The 19,652-nt window shown below is 54.6% G+C and overlaps 1 protein-coding gene across 2 annotated transcripts; it reads right to left on the bottom strand.

The window, feature by feature from the left end:
• Positions 1–5,246: 5,246 nt before the first annotated feature.
• IRAK1 (interleukin 1 receptor associated kinase 1) lies at positions 5,247–13,317 on the bottom strand. 2 transcript variants are annotated; one of them, XM_070291896.1, is made up of 14 exons: positions 13,065–13,317; positions 12,803–12,970; positions 12,549–12,680; positions 12,330–12,433; positions 11,986–12,174; positions 11,675–11,739; positions 11,354–11,468; positions 10,853–10,971; positions 10,183–10,390; positions 9,869–9,934; positions 8,490–8,726; positions 7,506–7,917; positions 6,945–7,088; positions 5,247–6,662 (listed from the first exon to the last, which is right to left on the bottom strand). In XM_070291896.1, the coding sequence occupies exons 1-14, from the start codon at positions 13,198–13,200 to the stop codon at positions 6,601–6,603; spliced, it is 2,157 nt and encodes a 718-aa protein (XP_070147997.1). In that variant the 5' UTR covers positions 13,201–13,317; the 3' UTR covers positions 5,247–6,600. The 2 variants fall into 2 exon arrangements, with proteins under 2 accessions (XP_070147997.1, XP_070147996.1); XM_070291895.1 differs by having other exon boundaries at positions 5,247–7,088; positions 13,065–13,227.
• Positions 13,318–19,652: the final 6,335 nt, after the last annotated feature.

Here is a 19,652-nt window from a genome sequence, read left to right as displayed (position 1 = left end):
AATCCTCTGAATGGACACAGAAGCCCTGCATATCAACAAGGGCCTCATCAGGCGGTGTGCCTTTCCCAGGAGCGGACCTGCAGATGGCCAACAAGCAGATGAATGGACGCTGACCATGAGTCATCAGGGAAATGCAAACCAAAACCACAATGAGATAGCCCTTCAGAGCCCTATTGGAATGACTACAATGAAAACACGCAAGAACACCAACTATCCGTGAGGATGTGGAACAACTGGAATGCTCACGAACTGCTTGGGGAGAGGGGGTAAACTGGTGTAGCCACACTGGAAAACATCTGGCAGGACCCGCTACAGCTGACCACATGCATCCCATGTGTATATGTGCCTGGGTTGCTCTGATACTGTGTCATCCAAGCTGAACTGAAATTTCTGAATTTCCCAGAATTCCCCTCCACATGTGATCCCAGGTCAAGGTTGGCGTAACAAGAAATTTGGGTCGATCTGGCAGATGAGGAGGGGGTAGGAAGGCTGGTGGAGGGCGGAGTGCCTTTGTGGTTTGGAGTTGAGAACTGTGGGAAGCGTGCCTGCGGGTTGCTGCGTGCGTGACCTTGTGCACTGGCTTGTCTGTGGGCTGTTTGCACCATGGGGATATGGTGAGACCAATGCAGGCTTCACTGGGGTTTGCTTTCCCACGAATGGCTGTCTCTCCTTTCCAGAAGCCAGGCCTGCTGACCTGAGGTCCAAGAGAGGCAGAAGCTACAGCCTCACACACCCCGGCAGGCCGAACCCTATCTGTAACCAATAGTGGTTCTGCCTCTAGGCTAAAACCCTAGTGTATAGAACATCCAAGAGAAATGCAGGCATCCATCACCAAGACACTGACAGAAATGTTCACGGCACCTTTATTTATACCAGCCCCCGACTGAAAGCAACCCAGACATCCATGAAGGGGAGAAGGGGTAAAATGTGGTCTGCATGTTCAATGGAAGAGCATGTAGGCATGAAGGCCTGTCTGCTGCTACCGCTCAGCTGCGTCTCTGAACAACATGCTGAGCGAAAGAAGCTAGCCACAACAGGGCCCATCTACGCGGTTCCATTTCTGGGAAGTTCAAGGACACAGCAGACCCTTCTGTGTTTGAAGCCAGCAAAGTGGTCTTCTTTGTGTAAGGAAATGCCCGTGCTGGTTTTCAACACATCCATGAATCCTCTGACACTCCTCACACCAAAAGCTGGACTGTAATTGCTTCCCCCTTGAGGATGCAGTGGAAACCAGACCCAAACTAGTGATATGGCCTCCAGCAGGCCATCTCGAGGGGCTCACGCTTAGAAGCAAGCCCCCATGTTGGGAAGAAACCACGTGGCCATGAAGAAGCAGTATGCGCAGATAGGTGTCCCAGCCTCGGCAGGGTACTTGGCAAATCCCCAGTGTCAACCACCAGACATGTGCAGAAGCCTGAGTGGTCCCAGCAACCAGCCTTCTGGCTACTCCAGCTGACACTGAGCTGTACCCATCAGAGGCCTGCCCACGTTGCGGGTTCGCAAAATAAATGTCATCGTTTCAGCCTGTTTTGAGGTGGTTATTTGGGACAATAGATAACTGGTGCTGACTTAGATCTCAGTGGTGGCTGTCACCTGGCTGTCTATAGCCAAACAACATCAGTGAGCTGGGAATCCAATGTTCTATTTTGTCATTTAGGTTTACGGCACCTGTGAGACATCAAAGAGGACATGTCTGGTAGGCATCTGGGTGAAAAGGAGTGAGTGGAGGTAGTGAAGGGGTGGCATAAAGGAGAGAGCAGGCAACATCGCAGAGGTGGCACCCAGAGGCCTGGAGGATGAAGTCAGAAGGGAGTCACAAGATTCAGAAACATGGTCAGTGGTGTCTTGGACATCACTTTGGTGGAGTGGGCAGGTCGAAGCCAGATTAGAAGGGTTTGAAAAGGAAATGGGAAAAAAGTAAGAAAAGAGACAATTATTTTGAGAACTTTGTCCATAAAGAGGAATAGAAAATTGGGGTTATGATTTGGAGAGAGGTGCTACGTCAAAGGAATGGTTCAAGCTACTAACCAACCTACTGTATAGCATGGGGAATTCTACTCGATACCTTGTGGTGACTGACCTATAATGGAAAAGAATCTAAAAAAGAACAGATATATCTATAGTGTATAAGTGAGAAGGATAGATATATTTATAGTGTATAAGTGAAACACTGTTGTACACCTGAAACATTGTTAACCTACTGCATTTCAAGAGAAATTAAAATCAAATCACATGAGACTGGAAAAAAAAGAAAGACTGGAAGCTACTAGAACATATTTGATGAAAGTAGATCCAGGAGTGAGGAACAAATGGATCCTGCAGGAGAAAGATGGGGTCATCTTAGGACTGAAGAATTCCTCAGAAAAGAGGGGAATGTTGTGATTCCAGCCAGAATAGCCCTCTCATCGTGAACAACTAGAAAACTAGACAAAATATTCGAAACAACTATTTTTAGATATTGGACAACGGCAGTATCAGACTGTGATCAGAAGGAAAACAAATGTCGTGACCGCTACGAGCAGCCTGGCATTTCTGCCTAGAGGTACTTTCCAGGATATGATGCCCAGGATATGATGCAGCTCCTGAGTAGAACCACTGGTCTCAGTTATTAGAGCAACGAGCCAACAGGAAAGAAATAATAGAATATAAGAAACGTGATTAATCAAAAGATATTAGGGACAGAGGAAAAGAGGAACAAAGGACAGATGTGACAAACAGAAAATAAAAAGCAGTTGATAGACTGAAACCTCACTATCACATGTAAATGGCCTAAACAGATCAATTAAAAAGGTAGAGATTATGAAACTGGTTAAAAAAGATAAACCAAAACAAAAAGTGGCACTGAACCATATGCGTCTATAAGTGCACTTTAAATTCAAAGACACAGAACTGAAAAAAAAAGGCTATACCAGGGAACAAATTAAGCGCAAGGAAGTTGAGAGTAGCCACTTATATCCACACCAGACAAAGCAGACATCAAAAGAAAGAACATTAGCAGAGATAAAGAGGGGCATTTCATGATATTGAAAGAGCCAATTTATAAAGAACACTATCCTAAACGTGTATGTACCCAATGAGAATGTCAAAATACATGAAGCAAAATCTAAAAGAACTGAAAGGTGAAAGATGGAGTTACAGCTGGAGACTGCAATCCAGAGACTCAAACACCGTCAACCATCTTGACCTGACACTTACAGAATACTCCACCCAACTGCCAAATATACACTCTTTCCAAACAGACATGGAACATTCATCAAGCTAAACCATATGTTAAGTCATGAAGCAAGTCTCAATTATTTTCAAAGGAATGCAACTATACAGAGTAAATTCTCTGACCACAACAGAATTAAAAAAACACAAAACATACAGGTATCTGTAAAATCCTGAAATATTTGGAAATTAAATACACCTCTAAGACATTAGTTAAAGAAAATAATCACAAGGAAAAGTAGAAAACATTATGAATTGAATGACAATGAAAACAACATATCTAAATCAGTAGGATGCGGCTTAACAGTATTCTCAAAGGGAATTTATAGCCTTAAATGCTTATATTAGAAAAAGAAACTTTTAAAGTCACTGATTTAGGATTATACTTTAAGAAGCTGGAAAAAAAGATGAGCAAATTAAACCCCCCAAAAGATTTATTACTCCAAAACAAGTAAAAGAAAGGACATGATAGTGGAACTTAAAAGAGAGAAAATGGACTATAGAGAAAAATCAGTGAAACCAAACTTGCTTCTTTGAAATTATCAATAAAATCGATAAGCTTCTATTTAGGCTGATCCAAAAAAAAAAAAAAAAAAAAACGGAAAGACATGGGACTTCCCTGGTGGCCCAGTGGTTGGGAGTCCACCTGCTAAAGCAGGAGACATGACTTCAATCCCCGTCCAGAAAGATCCCTCATGCCGCAGAGCAACTCAGCCCATGAGCCGTAACTACTGAAGCCTCTGTGCACCCCAACAAATAGTAGCTTCCATGCGCCACAACTGGAGAAAGCCTGTATGCAACAGTGAAGATCCAGCACAGCTAAAAATAAAATAAATTCAGAAAAAGGAAACAAACAAATTACCAGTATTGGGGATGATAGAGGGGCTGTTGCTATATATCCTACAGACATCAAAGGGTAAGGGGGCATTATTAAGTTCATGTCAACTTAGATGAAACGGGCAAATTCCTTGAAAGACACCAACTGCTAAAACTGACACATGAACAAAATCTAAAGGGCCTGATATCTAATTAAAGAAACTGGATTTATAATGAAAACCCTTCCCTCAAAGAAAACTCAAAAAAAAAAAGAGAAGAAAAAAAGAAAACTCCAGATGCATAGGACTTCACTGGTGATTCCATCAAACATTTACAGGAGTAACACTTAAGCATATATGAGCCCTTTAACAACCTAGGAGGAGAAGGAAACACTTTCCAACTTACTTTATGAAAGCCTGATGCTGCTGCTAAGTTGCTTCAGTCGTGTCTGACTCTGTGCGACCCCATAGATAGCAGCCCACCAGGCTCCCCCGTCCCTGGGATTCTCCAGGCAAGAACACTGGAGTGGGTTGCCATTTCCTTCTCCAATTCATGAAAGTGAAAAGTGAAACTGAAGTCGCTCACTCGTGTCCGACTCTTTGCGACCCCATGGACTGCAGCCTACCAGGCTCCTCTGTCCATGGGATTTTCCAGGCAAGAGTACTGGAGTGGGGTGCCATCGCCTTCTCTGCATGAAAGCCTATCTGATAGCAAAACCAGGTAAAGATATTATAAGATAACTACAAATCAGTATCCCTCATGAACAGATGCAAAAATTCTCAAAATGATATTAGCAAATGGAATTTAGCAATATATAAAAGGGTAACATCATGACCAAGTGCTAATTTTATCTAAGAAATATAAAATAGGTTTAATATTTGAAAATCAACTTATGGGGTTTACCACATTGACAAAACACACCTATGACAATTCTATTGGTAGCATCATACTTCACGGTGAAATATAACACTCTGCACCTAATACTGAGAACAAGGCAAGGATGTCCCCTTTCACCACTTCTATTCAATACCAGACCAGAAGCCCTAGCTAGTGTAACAAGGTAAGAAAAAGAACAAAGGGAATTCCCTGGTGGGTCGGTGTTTAGGATTCTGCACTTTCACTGCCATGGGCCTGGGTTTAATCCCTGGTCAGGGAACTAAGCACGGTATAGCCAAACAAAAAAATAAAGAAATAAATGAAAAAAAGAACAGCATACAGAATGGAAAGGAAGAGGTGAATCAGTCTTTATTTGCACATGAGATGGTTGTGTGCATAAACCATCCCACGGTATTTACCAAACTATTAGAGCTAATGTGTAAATTGAAGCAAGGTGACAGAAAGCACAGCCAATGGACAGAACTCAACTGTGCTTCCATACAGGAGTAACAAGCAGTTAGAAAAGGAAATAAAGATGCCATTTACAATAAAAATGTGTAACATAGGGGAAAAGGTAACACCCTGTGAAAGTACTGCTGGGTAGTAGTGTTGTGTGACCTGTCACCAGCATGGTGGCTTACTGGGAGAGGAAGCAAGTACCTGCAGAGGATTTGGGGGTGGGGTGGGAGACTGGTGTCTGGGTTTGGACAGTCAAGAACCCTGAGAACAAAGTCCCTGGACAAGCTCAGGGCTTTGCCACAAAGTCTACGAGTACAGCCAGAGATGGAAGGGTAAGCTTTTATTACTCCAGGACAACTTGGATTCCACCGATGCCTCGCTTACGTGGGGCCTGTAGTGTGACTCACGACTGCAGACACAGAAGCATCTGGAGCCTCTGCTACAGCCCTGGGCTGCTCTCAGAGACACTCAGTGACACAAACCCTGACTTGCTCCGAAAACTCAGAGTCCCCTTGTCTTTTTTCTTCCTGTCTGCCTGGCTCCCGACTTCCTGCCTTCTTGGGGCTTCTCACTGTCTGGGTGACACAAGGTGTGTGCCAAGCCAAACCTGGAGTGGGGGGGCGTGACCCCTCTGCCACAAGCTGTGCCCAGGGGCGGAGCCTGTGGTCTGGAGAGCCTAGCCTGGCTCCATGACTGTCCACAGCACCGAGGGGTGGCCTGGGTAGCGGACCAGCTCCTGGTCCTCCAGGGCAGCCTGCAGACACTGGCCTGGTGGGAGGCACTGTGGGACTCCCCGGGGCCTCTTGGAACCCCCACTTCCAGCTTGTGGACTGAACCACGGGCCAGCCAGACCTGTGTCTTTCCCAGTTACAAGGCTGGGAGGGGCCCTGCCTCGATGGCTCTGTGCCCTATAGCCCTGGGCTACAGATGCCCTGCCCAACTGGCAGTGCCCACTCTAGCTCCTCCTTGGCCCCTCCAGGGCCAGCGGCCTTCTGCTTCCACAGATGCTGGACTGAGGACAGGTCATGAAGATGTCCCTGCCCTACTCAGGGCGGGGGGCTCCAAGCCCAGCCTGTGCCCACACCCCAAAAGTGCCAGGGCCACCAAACACCCTCCTCCAGGCAGATGGAATCCCCCCACCCCCAATGCCCGTGGGCTGCCAAGGGGTTGAGGGCCGTGAGAACTTTCGACCATGAGAACTTGGACTTCCAGGTTTGGGGATCGGCCCAGGCGGGCGATTCAGCTCCGAAACTCGTCTCTCTCTTCGGGCCCCTGCCTGTCCCGCAGGTCCTGGCCCGAGTCTGCACAGTGGGTAGGAAATGCCAGTCGGTTAGCCGACAGTGGGGCTGCCCTAGCCCTTGCTCCTGGGGCGCTCTCTGGACTTAGTGGTTTCCATTCCTCAGCAGCATTTCTTTGAATGGAACCTGCCCAGCAGGGGATTCGTATGTTTTGGAAGTACGGGCACGGGCAATCCTGGACTACGGGGAGGGGGAGTATTGGCAGGACAGGGAGGTGGGACAGGACAGGACCGGGCTGTGCCCAGGGCACATGACTTCTCAAAGGCCACTGTTCTTGGAGGGTACCTGGGAGAGAGCTGGACGAGAGGAGCTGCAGGCTGTCTAGGACCCCGTCCTCATACAATGCCAGCTTCTGCAGCATCTTCCGTCGCGCCGGATTGATCACGATCTGCGGGGGCTGCGAGGATGTGGAGCTGCCCAGGAGGGGTCCTGGGGTGGAGAGAGGACCCCCTGAGCCTCTGGGAACTCCCTGCTGACACTCATTGCTGGCCTCGTGAGCCTTCCCCATCCCCAGCCTAGTTCCCTCCCTGCCCTCTCAAAGGACAGAGGTCCTGAGCGCTCTGTCTGTGGGCAAGGCCTGGAGCCTAGTCATGGACTGGGCCTGCCTTACTCCTGGCCTATCCTCAGCCAGCTGGGGGCATGGCCCAGTGAGACGAGATGGCCCGGGATGGTCCTTCTTTGGACCTTCCTGGGGTCAGGCGAGCAGCCCAACCCAAGATGGCAGCCTGCAACTTGCTAAGGACAGATGGAGCTTCATGGCGGGTCCTGGGTCTCTCCTCCCAGAAGGCTGGGGTCAGGAGGATGGGGTTTGCCCGGAAAGGAGGCCTTTGGTTCCCCTGCTGGTACCTTCCACAGCTGTAGGCTGGAGACCCGGGCCGCTCCCGCAGCTCGACTCTCGGGCGGCACCCCCCTGGGTGCAGGCAGCCTGCCCGAGGGGTGCTGGCACCCAGCTGGGGGCCCCTGGGCCCGCAGGGCAGCTGGGGCTCAGATGCCAGGAGTGCAGGGCAGCAGAGAGGTCAGACATGCTCTCGTCACTCTCCACGGGCTGGTTGGCACCTTTGTGCGGCCAGTCTGTAGCCTGGGCCTGGGCCCCCGAGGGCACCGCCAGGGGCTGCCAGGGGCTGGCACGGCTCAGGGCGCTCCCGCTGGTGGACACGTAGGAGTTCTCTTGCGGGGAAGGGGGGCTGTGGCTGGCAGCCTCTGGCTCCAGGCATGGCCCTGCCACCACCACCTGCAGCTCCTCCAGTGTCTGGTACACCTGCAGGGAGGGACCGGGGCTCTCAGGGTGAGTGGCCCTGTCCAGGTCCTCACAGAGGGTGGTGGAACTGCAGGGCAGCTCCAGGTCAGGGCCAGAGAAGAGAATCGTTGTCACTAAAGCTAAGGACTGAGAACAGCTTCTCTTTGTCTTTGAGAAAGCAAACCTTGTTGCCTTGATGCCCTCAATGATGCTTCTTTCTTTTCTCAAGAGAGACAAATGAGGGATAGGATGGGGAGGGACGTGGTGGGGGGAGTTGTTCAGGATGGGGAACACAAGTACACCCACAGCTGATTCATGTTGAATGTATGGCAAAAACCACCACAATATTGTAAAGTAATTAGCCTCCAATTAAAATAAATAAATAAAAGAGAGACAAAGAGGTGGAAGGGACACAAAAAAGGCAGATGCAGTGGCGCAAGGCACCCAGAAGGGGGCGCAGTAAAAAGCCGATCGCCTCCCTCTCTGTACCTGGCTGGGTTCAGTGGGGGTTCAAGCCAAACCAAAGGGCAGTTGAGCAACATGTGGAGACTGGCATCTCAAGCACTTCCCATACCCCCAGCTCACAGGACTACCTGGGTCATCGGGGGTCTCCTCTTGGCCCGGCGGTGCAGGCAGCAGCAAGCCAGCTGGCCCAGGGCCAGGCCCAGTTCTGGTGGGCATGGCCCTGGCCTGGGGTCCAGGTGCTTCTTGTAGATCTGGGCGGCAACTGGGGCGGCCCACGTGTCTGCGGCTGGCCCACCTTGGACTGCGGTCTGGGTGCCCTTCAGGGTCACCCCGGCCTCCTCTGCCTCCTCTTCAACCAAGTCTTTCTGTGGGACATGCAACGTGAGTCTGGCCCCCGTGGGCCGTGCCTTGCGCTGCCATCCCCGGCCCTCATCTGCATATGCTCAGCGCTGACTTGGGCCCCCGGGATCCAGCCACACGCCCAGCACCTGGGCTGGCTTTCACAGAGCTGACTTCCTGAGAGGGGAGAGACGTCGATATGCTTCGAAAACCAGGGGAAACCACAGCAGGGAGGCCTCCCCAGGGGTTTCGATGGGGGGGGCCCAAGCAAGTAACACTCGGGCTCTGATCAAAAGACAGCAACTAGCCAGAGAGGGCAGGGCTCAGAGGGGAGAGCCCCATGGAGATGGGGAGGGACAGGACCAGACAGGAAGGACCAGGAGCAGACCCTGGGGTCGGGGGGCGGGGGGGGGGGGCGGGGCGTGGCCTCTCAGGCAGAGGAACAGGGAGCCGCCAGGTCTGGAGGACAGACAGCAAGCTGGCAACCACGTCAAGGATCTGGGCCTTCATCCCAAGCATGGCGAGGGTAAAGGGGTTCCACCACCTCCTCACAGTTCTAAAAGAGCTTTTTGGTGGTTGCCCAGAGAAGCCGTGGCAGGCACCCTGTGGGGTCTGGCATGCTGCGCCACTGCGGTGTCGACGATGGGCCCGAGTGCAGATCTATTTGGTGCCCGGCTCTGGCAGAGATCCCTTCGAGACCCGGGAATGGATGGAAACAGCCCCGAGCCCGGGCAACACACCGGCTTATACAGTGTGAAGGATCCTGCTGACTAAGCAGAGAGGAGCTGGATTTTGGGCTCTGGGTCAGTCTGCGGAGGAATAGACCTGCCCCGCAAAACCCAGAGAAGGCATCTGGGGTGAGGGGGGACGTGGTCCGATTCCCAACCATTGCTTCTCCCAGGTCCCCTGATTCTGTTTTCCACTGTGATCGGGCTGCAACCCCCCACCCTGACCACCCCCCCAACCTCGCCAAACCTAGGTGGGGTCTGGAAGGGCCTGTGGTACTTGCCGGGGACAGAGAGGTTTGTCCCCAGCCAGGCAGATGCAACTGTCTGGGGCCCTGCCTACTCTCAACAATGAGTCAGCAGAGGCCGGGCTGGCAGCCCCACGTTCCGGATTGTTCCTCCCTCCCTCTCTCTCTCCCCACCTGCCTCGGGAGGAGGCTCACCAGATACTTGGGCTGGGCGCCATGCATCCTCACGGCCCTCTGGCCGGCCAAGGTCTCCAGCAGCACCTGCAGAGAGAGCAGGCTGCAGACTGGGGCCGCTGAGAAACTGCACGTGGGACTCAAGCTCAGGGGGTCTGGAGGGCCCACGTGGAGGAGAGGAATGGAAAACGACAGACATGAAGGTGTGGAGCTGCGCAGGGCGCCCGAGCTGGGGAAGACGGGTCCCGGGATCTGAAGCTGGTCAGCCCTGCTGGAGGATTCTCCGAGGGCTGCAGCCCCCCACCCCCAGGCCAGTCGAGGGCCCCGCAGCTCACCACGCCAAAGCTGAAGGTGTCGGTGTCCACAGCCAGCCTCCCGGTCTTCACGTACTCCTCAGGCAGGTAGGCCAGGGTGCCACGCACCGTCCGAGTCCGGGCCACACTACTGCTCTGGCCGGGGTTGGCCCCTGTAAACCGGCTGAGACGGGCCAGGCCGAAGTCCCCCAGTTTGGGCATCAGTCTCTCATCCAGAAGGACATTGGAACTTGGGGACGGAAGGCGGTGGCATCAGCCTGGCCTTAGCCCTCTCTGCGACTCATCACCCCTGCACCTACTGCCCCCTGCCTGGTCCTGAGACAATCAGACCGGAGCCACTGACGTGCACCTCAGTGGCGGATTGTGGCCCGTGCTCATGGTGTTCTGGCCACTTGGGGCTCCGAGCAAGTGGCCCCCAGAGCCCCATCCTGCAGTTGAGGCCCTGTTCACCAGTGGAACCCATCCTTGGCCTCCATGTCCACCCCTGGCCCACACTGGGTGCTCAGTGACCCTCAGACCCCAGCCCTGACGTCCCCTGTTCTCAGGGGGATCACTCAGGGCCAGGCTCCTAGGGACCAGGCAGCAGGCACCCCCAGTCCCTGCTGGCGGGAGGTGTGGGAGCATCACCCCTTGCCATAGGGCTCTTGCCACCCTCAAAGGCCCCCAGGGACTGGCCGTGTCCCCGCCTCACCTCTTGACATCTCCATGGATGAGGCTGGGGCTATCTTGATGTAAGAACTGAATTGCCCGGGCTGTGCCCAGAAGGATGTCCAGTCGCTGAGGCCAGGAGAGAGGGGGCCAGGCCTGTGTCTGGAGGGGCACAAGGAAGAAAGGGGAGACCGTGGAGCCACCGTTTTTGATGCCCATCCATGCTTCCCCTGACCGCTAAAGTGTCAGGTCAGAGATGCTCCTGTCTTGGGCTTGGTCAGCCCTTGTGTCCTGCGGGCGCCTCTCTAGATGGGGCCCAGGGGCTGTCCATTGCCTCTTGCCCTCTGGGCAATGCCGCCAAGATCCTTCCGCTACTCTGTTTGCCCAGGGGAGCAGATGGGGCCCCTTTCAGAGGCCCCATGAGCTTGGCTTCCAAGCATGAAGAGGTCCCGATCACTGAGGCCAAGGACCCCAGCCCCATGTCCCGCTTGGACCAGGTGCCAAGAGTGACACAGTGTGCCAGGCCAGGCCAGGCAAGGCTTACCTGGACGTGGAGGCGGTCTTCCAGGGAGCCATTGGGCAGGAAGCCATAGACAAGGCAGTAGAAGCCACTCTGAGCACAGTAGCCGGCAAAGTCCACAATGTTGGGGTGACGAAACCTATTTGAAACAGTGGAGTCTCAGTGCTCTGCTCCCAGCATCCAGCACGCCTTCCATCTGGCCATTGTTGGGGGGTGGTGTAGGGTGCTGATGGTCCCTAACCAGGTTTCCCAGCTCGCCTGGGCCTGGCAGGCTGCAGACCAATGGGGAGCCAGGTCCCCGGACATGTGGTCCTGGTGGGGCCCTGCCCCTGCCTGCAGGCTCACCGCGACAGCTGCTGCACTTCGGTCTGGAAGCTCTGCTTCACTGTGGTCCACTCCAGGTCAGCCTCCTGCAGCCCTCGGGGAGAATGAGGCAGGGGGGACTGGCAGTGTGAGACTCCTGTGGCCCGGACTTCATGCCCCCCACCCCCCGCCACCTGTTCTGGGCCCAGAAGGAGCACGGGCCTGGGGGCCCTGGACTGTGAAATCAGAGGGCTGAAGGAACCCTGTGGGGTTGCGAAGGGGGTGGGGGAGGACCACAAAAGCCCGAGTCTGGGAACAGCCCTTGAGGGCCCTGGCGAGGATGCTCCACACACCTCCTTGAGCCTCTTCACAGCATAGACGGTGTTCCTCATCACTGCCCGGTACACACAGCCAAAGCCGCCCTCCCCGATCTTGAGCTCCTCTGAGAAGTCGTGGGTGCCCTGGCAAATCTCATGGAGGGGCCAGCAGAACGAAGAGGAGGGGGCCGCCGGCAGGAGGGGCATGGGGCTCTCCGGGCTGGGCTGTGGGAAGAGACCCTGTATCAGGTGAGGTCCCATATCCTCCCCTCTGCCTCAGCCCACCCTTGCTGGGCTGCCTGGGGTGGCCCAGGGGACCAAAGGCAGCTGTCACTGCTTGCTGGCATCAAACCTCTGGGTGGGGGGCAGGACCCACCTACCTTGGTAGATGAGGGGGCTGGAGATGGCAATGGTGGCTGGTGGGCAGCTGGGTTTGGTCCAGGGCAGAGCTCGGGGTCAGAGTGAGTCTGGGAGCCTGGAAAAGCTTCGCAAAGACACCAGTGAAAGGCAGGCAGAGGCCAGTGGCAGGATCTATTGGGGTGGCCAGGAGCAAGGGGGTCCTTTCCTGAGGTTCATCAGGCCAACCCGGGTTTTCTTACCTGGGGAGAGGAAGGTGGAGGCCAGAGACGGCAACTTCCGGTGGCCGGGAACCGCAGCCTCGGAGGGTGTGGAGATGCTGCTGGGTGTCGGGGAGGTGGTGCTGGCGGGCAGAAGCGGGGCGGGAGGGTGCCCTGGGAGGCCGGGGAGGGAAGGACGTTAGGCCCAGGCTGGAGGGAGGAGCTCCGAGGCAAGCCCTGGGCGGCCCCTGTCCCAGGGTCCTGGGGGTTCCGGGGTTTTCCGGGGCCGCGCTCACAAGCAGTGATGATGTCCCGCGCCCGCAGCAGCTGCAGGTGCGTGAGGATGCGCACGAGATCAGCCACGCGGGCGTTGCGGTTGATCCACGGCCACAGGACGCTGGCTGTGCGCTGCCCGGAGCGCTCGCACAGCCGCAGCTCGGTCTGGTCGCGGACGATCAGGGCGGCTGCGGGGCAGGGGGGCGTCAGGCCGCGGCGTCCGGGCCCCGCGCGGCTCCCCGGCCCGCCCCGGCCCGCCCCTGCCGGCCTGCGGCCACCCACCGAACTGGCACCAGTCGGCGGGCTCCAGGGCGTCCATCACTTTGTAGAAGCGGCACATGACCCAGGGCGGCACCTCGTACAAGAAGTGCTGGGCGCCGGGGACCGCGGGGTCTCCTGGGCCCGGCCCCCCGGCCATGGCCGCCGCCGCCGCCGCCGCCGCCGCCGCCGCCGCCGCCGCCGCCGCCGCCGCCGCCGCCGGGCCGGGGCCTCTCCGGGCCGCGGCGGGCGCGGGCCTCGGCCGGCCGGGTCCGCGAACACTGACTCACTTCCCCTTTAAGGCGGCCTCGTGCGACGCCCGGCGGGCCGGAAGGGGCGGCACCCGGGGCCGCCGCCACCGCCGCCAGCCCCGGCCACACGGGGGCGCCGCGCGCGGTCACGCCTCCCGGAGGCCTCGCCCCGGGGCCCGGCGAGGCGGACGGGTGAGCTTCCCGGAGGAGGAGGGCTCCGAGGGCTGCAGGAGAGCGCTTCTCGGCCCCAGGGACGATGGACACAGCGAAGGCCTTCCAGAAAGGGCTAGAAGCGGGGCTTCGGAGAGCCGCTGGCTGGTCCTCTTTAGGTTTCTGTTTCGTGGGGAAAGTGGTGGAGAGGGGTCAAGACATCCAGGGTCAGATGTGGGTCACACCAGGGCTCCCGGCTGACTCTCTGCAGCTGGCTTGTGAGGCTGGGGGCAGGAAGAACGATCTGGAAGCTCGCAGCATCTCCACCCACCCCCTGGGCCCTGGATCCCATCTTTTCTTGGCCCTCCCGGAACCTGCTCCAGCGGTGGTTAGGTCTTTGCAGCAGCTGCCCTCTTTTCTTCTTCGCTGGCTCCTTCCGCTAGCACAGAAAACGTGTTTACTACTCTCTTAGAGACAGACCTTCACTCCGGCTGCCCTCCTCCCTCTTGTCACGCTTGAGGATGGCGGGCTCTGGCAGCTCCCACCCTTTTCTCTGAAGCTCACTGAGCGCCATACTTGGCCTATCTGGCGTCTCCCCACAGGCCTCCGGCATGCCTCCATCATTCGCAGTAGCAGTAGCAGCCACAGTAGCAGCCACCAGGAAACTGTTACCTCTCTGAACTTCTCTGGAGTTCCTCTCTTCCCCACGGGGCTCTGACCTAGATGAACCTAAACGAACATGCTTCCCTGCCTCCTCTCAGCTCAGGGGTCTTCCTTAGACACAAAGCACTTCACACCAATTTTTCTGCTTAAGACCTTTCCGGGGTTCCTGAAGCCCTCTGAGGGATTGCAGCTTTTCAGCACGGCTTCTGACGTTGTCACCGTGTGGCGCTTTCCTGCCTACCTGTCTCACTCTTGGCACTTGGCAGCAGCCTTAACCCAGCCACAACTCCTTGGGGTTCCGAGAATGTGCCAGGGCTCCCACCCTCATGGGTTTGCACTTGCAGCTCCATCCAGCAGATACTCAGGTAGCTGGAAGCTGGCCTGGAGTCCCCTGGCACGTCCTTCAGCCTCAGCACTCATCTGCTTCCCCGACACCCCTCCCCGCCTCCCGCCAAGCAGCCAGGGCACCTTCCTCTTCTGTTTTTTCCAGCTGGACGCCAGCTTGAAAGGCAGGTCTTTGCTAGCCACCCCCTTGTCCACTTGATCCTGACCCCTGAGGGCTGCCACCCTCCCCGCCCGCAGGCTGTCCATCCAGAGACTTCAAGAGTGGTTTGCAGAAACCAGGTCAGCCTGAGACGCACCTCCATGGCAGCCTCTTCCCAGAAGCTGCAGCCACTCCACAAGAGGCCAGCCATGCCCTGAGCCCCAGTGGCTTCCCATAGGGACAGCTCTTACCGAGACTCCCAAGCTGTGGAGGGAACTAGTGGGCACACACACACTAAGTGAACTGGGACTTGGTCCCACTTCCAATTCTGCTGGACTGCAGCTCCCGGGACAGCCCTGGCACCTCAGAGATGCTCAGGATACACACACGCCATGAATGTTAACCCTCTGTTTTACCATTTAAGGCCAGGACGCTCGAGTGCACCTCCAAGTAGCTGTGTTCACATACATGTACCTGTGGTGCTGAACTCTAAGCAGTTCTTTTCATCTCCAAGCCATCGGCAGCCTGATAAAGGACAGCTGTAGGGAAACCACGAGCTCCTGAGAGCAATCCACCTCATCAGAAGCCGGTGGGGGGAGGCAGCGCGTCCTCCGAGCCAGGAGCAAGTCAGCAGAGACCTTGGAATGGTCTCAGGCAGGAGGCACCAGAGGAGGGTCTCAGGTAGGAGGCACCGGAGGAGTCAGAGCTGGGAGGTTTCCAAAAGCCCCACAGCCCATCGGGGACAGCCAGGATGCTGCCCTGCAGAAGGCCCTTCCCACCTGCCGGCTCAGAGCTCCCCTCTGGGCAGGTGGACCCTGAGGCAGGCCAGTGCGGGGTGCCGGCCAGTGCCCTGTCCTCCCCAGGGTGCCCAGAAAGCAGCTGGCTTCTGTGTGTTCCCAGGAAGTGCCCCACCTTGCTGTCCTGGGAGCTGTCTTGATAATGAAAGCCCAGACCTGGAGTCACTTTCACAGAGAGATTTATCGAGAATGCTAACAGCACAGGATACAGTACTTCCCAACAAAAGGTGCGAACGCGTCACTTAGAAAGGCATGCTGAGTATTCTTGGCTTTCACACGTATTAAAAAACTTACAAAAATAAAATAAAACTGCGTGCTGCCCATCTTTTCAAATAGTAAAAGAACCTTATGAAAAAATCACTTGGTTTTACAACAAAAGACACAAACGGACATTTTTATGTAAATTTATAAGGCAAACTCTTTATATAATAAATAGGTTACAGGGATTCAGTGGGGGGTGTTTTGAAACGTATACAGGTACATTCAGACAGGTTTACTGAAATGGTACAAATTTCCTTAATAAATTGCCTTTTGTTTTTAAATATATCAGTGCTTTCAGTCATTTGGCTATACACAAAGAACCTTTTTTTGAACACTACAAAAAAGCAATCAATATTTTTTTTGTTTTTAAAACGATCTACTTAAGTTTTCTAAAGTAATTGTCCCAAAACACAAAAACTGAAGGTGAATGCGATAGAGGGCTTTTGGAGATCATCTCCAGCCAAGTCTGTCCTGGGTGACTCCCCTCACCCCATACACACTTTTCCAGCCCTTTTCCTCCTGGGCTGGAGCCTGCTCCCTCTGCACAGGGTGACCAGGGTCCCTGCGACTCAGGAGGGGGCGGTGATCCTGCTTGGTTCTTCTCATTCCTAAGCCCCATGCCCGAATGGTCAGCACTGTCCTCGAAGGGGGGGGGGACCCCGGGCGCTAAGGGAGCACGTGGCCACCCTGTTTCGTCAGTCCTCAATAGTGTCTGGGAGGTAACGGCTACTCAAGAGGATCGGGTTTTGCCATGAAACGAGAAGGGGGGTTTCTTGTATCCAAATTTTGCTGGGGATCAGATGACAGCCAAGGGTGTGCACCCCCCCACCCCATCATCATCTCTTCGTCCAGGAAAGTGGGGAATCCAGAGGTTACATTAGTGTCCTGCACTGTGGGGCGGGGTGGATTTGATGATGGTACCCCGAACAGTAATGTCCCCCCCGAATCATAATGCCATGTCCACACACGCCTGACCTGTGGCCACAGTGGAGGTCTCCTGGGAGACGCCCACCTTCAGGCCGAGCCTTGCCCCGCAGGCCCACCCTGACCTTCTCCCACCGAGGTGTGGTTGGTTCCGCTCACACCCCTCCTGGCTCCCCTTATAGGAACGTCAACCTTGTCTGTCCTTAAAAAGATAATCCTGATGCTATTAATCTGGGAGTGGACCAAAACCTGGTTTTGCTCTGACTTCACAAATGGCAGCACGTCAGCTATTCACTTTGTCAGCTCTAGGTGTCACTTCTTTGGGTGGCTTCTGGCTGATCTGGGCAGGGGGTCCTGTTTTTGGCTCTCCCCCTCCTGGGGCAAGAGGACAGCCCCTCTCCTTCTGGTTACCATCCCCTCCCTCTGAATTCTTTTGTTGGTAAAGAAAAGGTGTCTAGAAGCATTTGTCTCTGGAACAATTACTTTAAACATGGTTACAATACAGACTTCAGTTCAAACACAGAAGAGATTTACTTTGCAAAATTCCCTTCACCCACCGAAAATTACACAAATAGAAGCCTCAACACCACAGTTAAGAGGACCAGTAGAGAGAAGCTCATGTTTGGAACACAAAAGGAGAACTCAAAACCAAACCAAACCCAAACAGAAACAACCCCAGAGAGACGAGGGGAGGGCGGAGGAGGGGAGGAGCGCAAACACAGCACACGGTACAGTGTCCGGGTACAGGAGCCCTGCACGAGGAGAGGGCTCGGCACACCGAGTAACAGTCCTGGTGATATTTGGTCATATATTCATCAACTACTGACTCTGGAGCGGCTGTTATTGATTGAAGCAGTGACAACTCAAAGGGAAAAGGAGGGCTTGGGAGCAAGGGAAGGAGCAGGTTTTGAGTTCTGCAAGCCTTTGCCATGCTACCTTCCGGCAACCCAGGAACAGTACACTGGGTGGGCCCTGCTGCCTGGGGCAGGCCAGGTGAGAGGTCACCGGCTGAGGCTAACTCGGTGCTGTCTTCAGATCTCGGGCAGAACTGGACACACGCCAACACCCATCTGCAAGAAGCTGGACAGCAGTGGTCGCAGCAGCTTCCTCTGCCCCCCTGGCCCAGGCTGGGTAGAAGCGGCAGGGACCCACCACTAATACTGAACAGAAGGCGGGGCCCAGCCCCCAGGCCCAGGTCCTCCCAGAGGCCTGAGGGGTGCCTGGCCACCTGAAGGGCCTCTAAGGGTTTCTTTTGGACATAGGCCTCAGAAGTAATGATGCGGGGAGGGAAGCTTTTGGCCCTGGTGATTATAATGCTCTCTGCTTTGGAAGAACAAGTTTCTGGATATTATTCTTTTTTTTTTTTTTGGTGTTTTTACTTACTTAAAAAATGATCAAAAAGAACTTACGGCTAAACTCTAGCAGATATTGCTCGGTAAGAATTACAAAAGCAAATGCAATTACTCATAGGATGGTGGGGGGGGGTGGGGAGGAAGGAACGTTTCTGGAGTCTTCGCTACCTCCTGGAGGGGGCCCGCTGGACCACATGTGTGGTTCTGGGGTCCCTGATGTTCTACCTGGTACAGCTCACACTTTCTGAACTGAGACACAGCTTTCTGTCTCCCATTCAGCCCCCGGACTTGGCAGAGACAAGCCCTACCAGTAGAGAGGCTTGCTGCCTGTCTGCACACCATCACTCTGACTGGGTCACTGGAGGGTGTCGGCAGGGGGCAGGTCACCCCCATGAACGCCAGCTGCCCCACCCAGAGATCAAAGGGGACCAGGCAGTGCCAACTACATTCTAGGCTTCGCCAGAGCCAGGGAACACGCTTGCATCCACCCACTGAAACGAACTGTCCTGTCTACACCAGTGCCCTGGGGCCCCACTCACAAGCTTGGGAAAAACAGTGCGAAATCCAGGAGCTGCCTCCTTCGCTCGGCACTGGGAAGCCCTTGAAAGAAGCGAGGAAAGACCACGGCTCTGCTTGGACACGAGTGACCAGCAGACTGATTTTTCGTTTTTGTTGTTGTTGTTTTTTGTTTTCTCCGTTTGTTTTTTTTTCTTTTTTTTTTTGGTTTTTAAAAATTTTCCCTTGTCCTATGCTATGGTTATCAGAAATATTGTAATTAAGCAACAGGTATAATTTTAACAGGTCTTTGTGTGTGTGTGTGTGTGTGTGTAGCCACAAGCAAAATGAGTTTATAACTGTGCAATATACAGAGATATATATATATATAAAAATTCAACTGCTTTGTGTGTCTAGTCAGTGTATTTAAATAAAAGGGACAGGAGAGGGAAAAGCAAAACTAAAGAACAAAACAAAAGCCCAGGAGAGAAAAGACCAAGCAGGTCTATTCGTATAGTCTAGAAGATACTGGATATAATCAGGGTCACCAGGAAGAATAGCTTTGTCACTTGACACAGAGACACTGTGGGGAGAGGGACTACCAGTGGGCAGGAGCCAAACCTCGTGGCCTTTTCCTCTCACCGCTGAGCAGGACTTGAGGAGACAGGTGACCGAGGGGGCGGCCGGCAGAGCCAAGGCAAGTTTCCCCAATGTTTGGAAACCTCCAGCTGAAGCCCCTTCCATGAGGGTCCTCTCCCCTGCCCTCCCTCAGCCCCAGGCCCCAAGGAGCGCAGAGCCAGGGACTGTCCTCGGGGGCAGGCCACACCACAGGCAGATGCTGTGGAGGAGACATCACCGTCTCCTGCTTAGTGGCCTGGGCCCTAATTCGAACTAATTCTTCCTGACACCTCGGCAATTGGGGCAGGCTCACTGGAGATGACAGAGGAGAAGGAACAGGTGAAGTCAGGTAGCGAGGAGGTTGCGTGCCTTTACAATTTCCTGCTGAGCGCCCACCTTTCCCACCCGGAGCTGGGCTCCTGTAGCTTCGTAACAGGCAGGTCTCCCTGCAGGGACCGCTACCGGAGAGACAGAGGAAGAGACAGAGAGATAGACTCTCCAGTGACCCAAGGGCCCCAAGGCGCAGACCCAGCAGTTTCAGGCTGGATTCCCCTTCACCTGCAACGCTGGCCACACAGCAGGCCAGGTTGCAAGTCCTCTTAGATCAGCCTTTTTTG

This window comes from Ovis canadensis, chromosome X (assembly GCF_042477335.2).
Source record: "Ovis canadensis isolate MfBH-ARS-UI-01 breed Bighorn chromosome X, ARS-UI_OviCan_v2, whole genome shotgun sequence".
Taxonomy (NCBI): Eukaryota; Metazoa; Chordata; class Mammalia; order Artiodactyla; family Bovidae; genus Ovis; species Ovis canadensis.
This window is presented reverse-complemented; position numbering and strand designations above follow the sequence as displayed.

What these genes read in the sequence shown, in the direction of transcription:
- IRAK1 (XM_070291895.1), bottom strand. Translation starts at nt 13,200, where the DNA reads ATGGCCGGGGGGCCGGGCCCAGGAGACCCCGCGGTCCCCGGCGCCCAG. An exon ending in GAAGTGCAGCAGCTGTCGCG is followed by an intron (nt 11,469 to 11,674) that starts GTGAGCCTGCAG and finishes TGTTTCAAATAG; the next exon opens with GTTTCGTCACCCCAACATTG. An exon ending in AAGACCGCCTCCACGTCCAG is followed by an intron (nt 10,972 to 11,353) that starts GTAAGCCTTGCC and finishes GTGCCCCTCCAG; the next exon opens with ACACAGGCCTGGCCCCCTCT.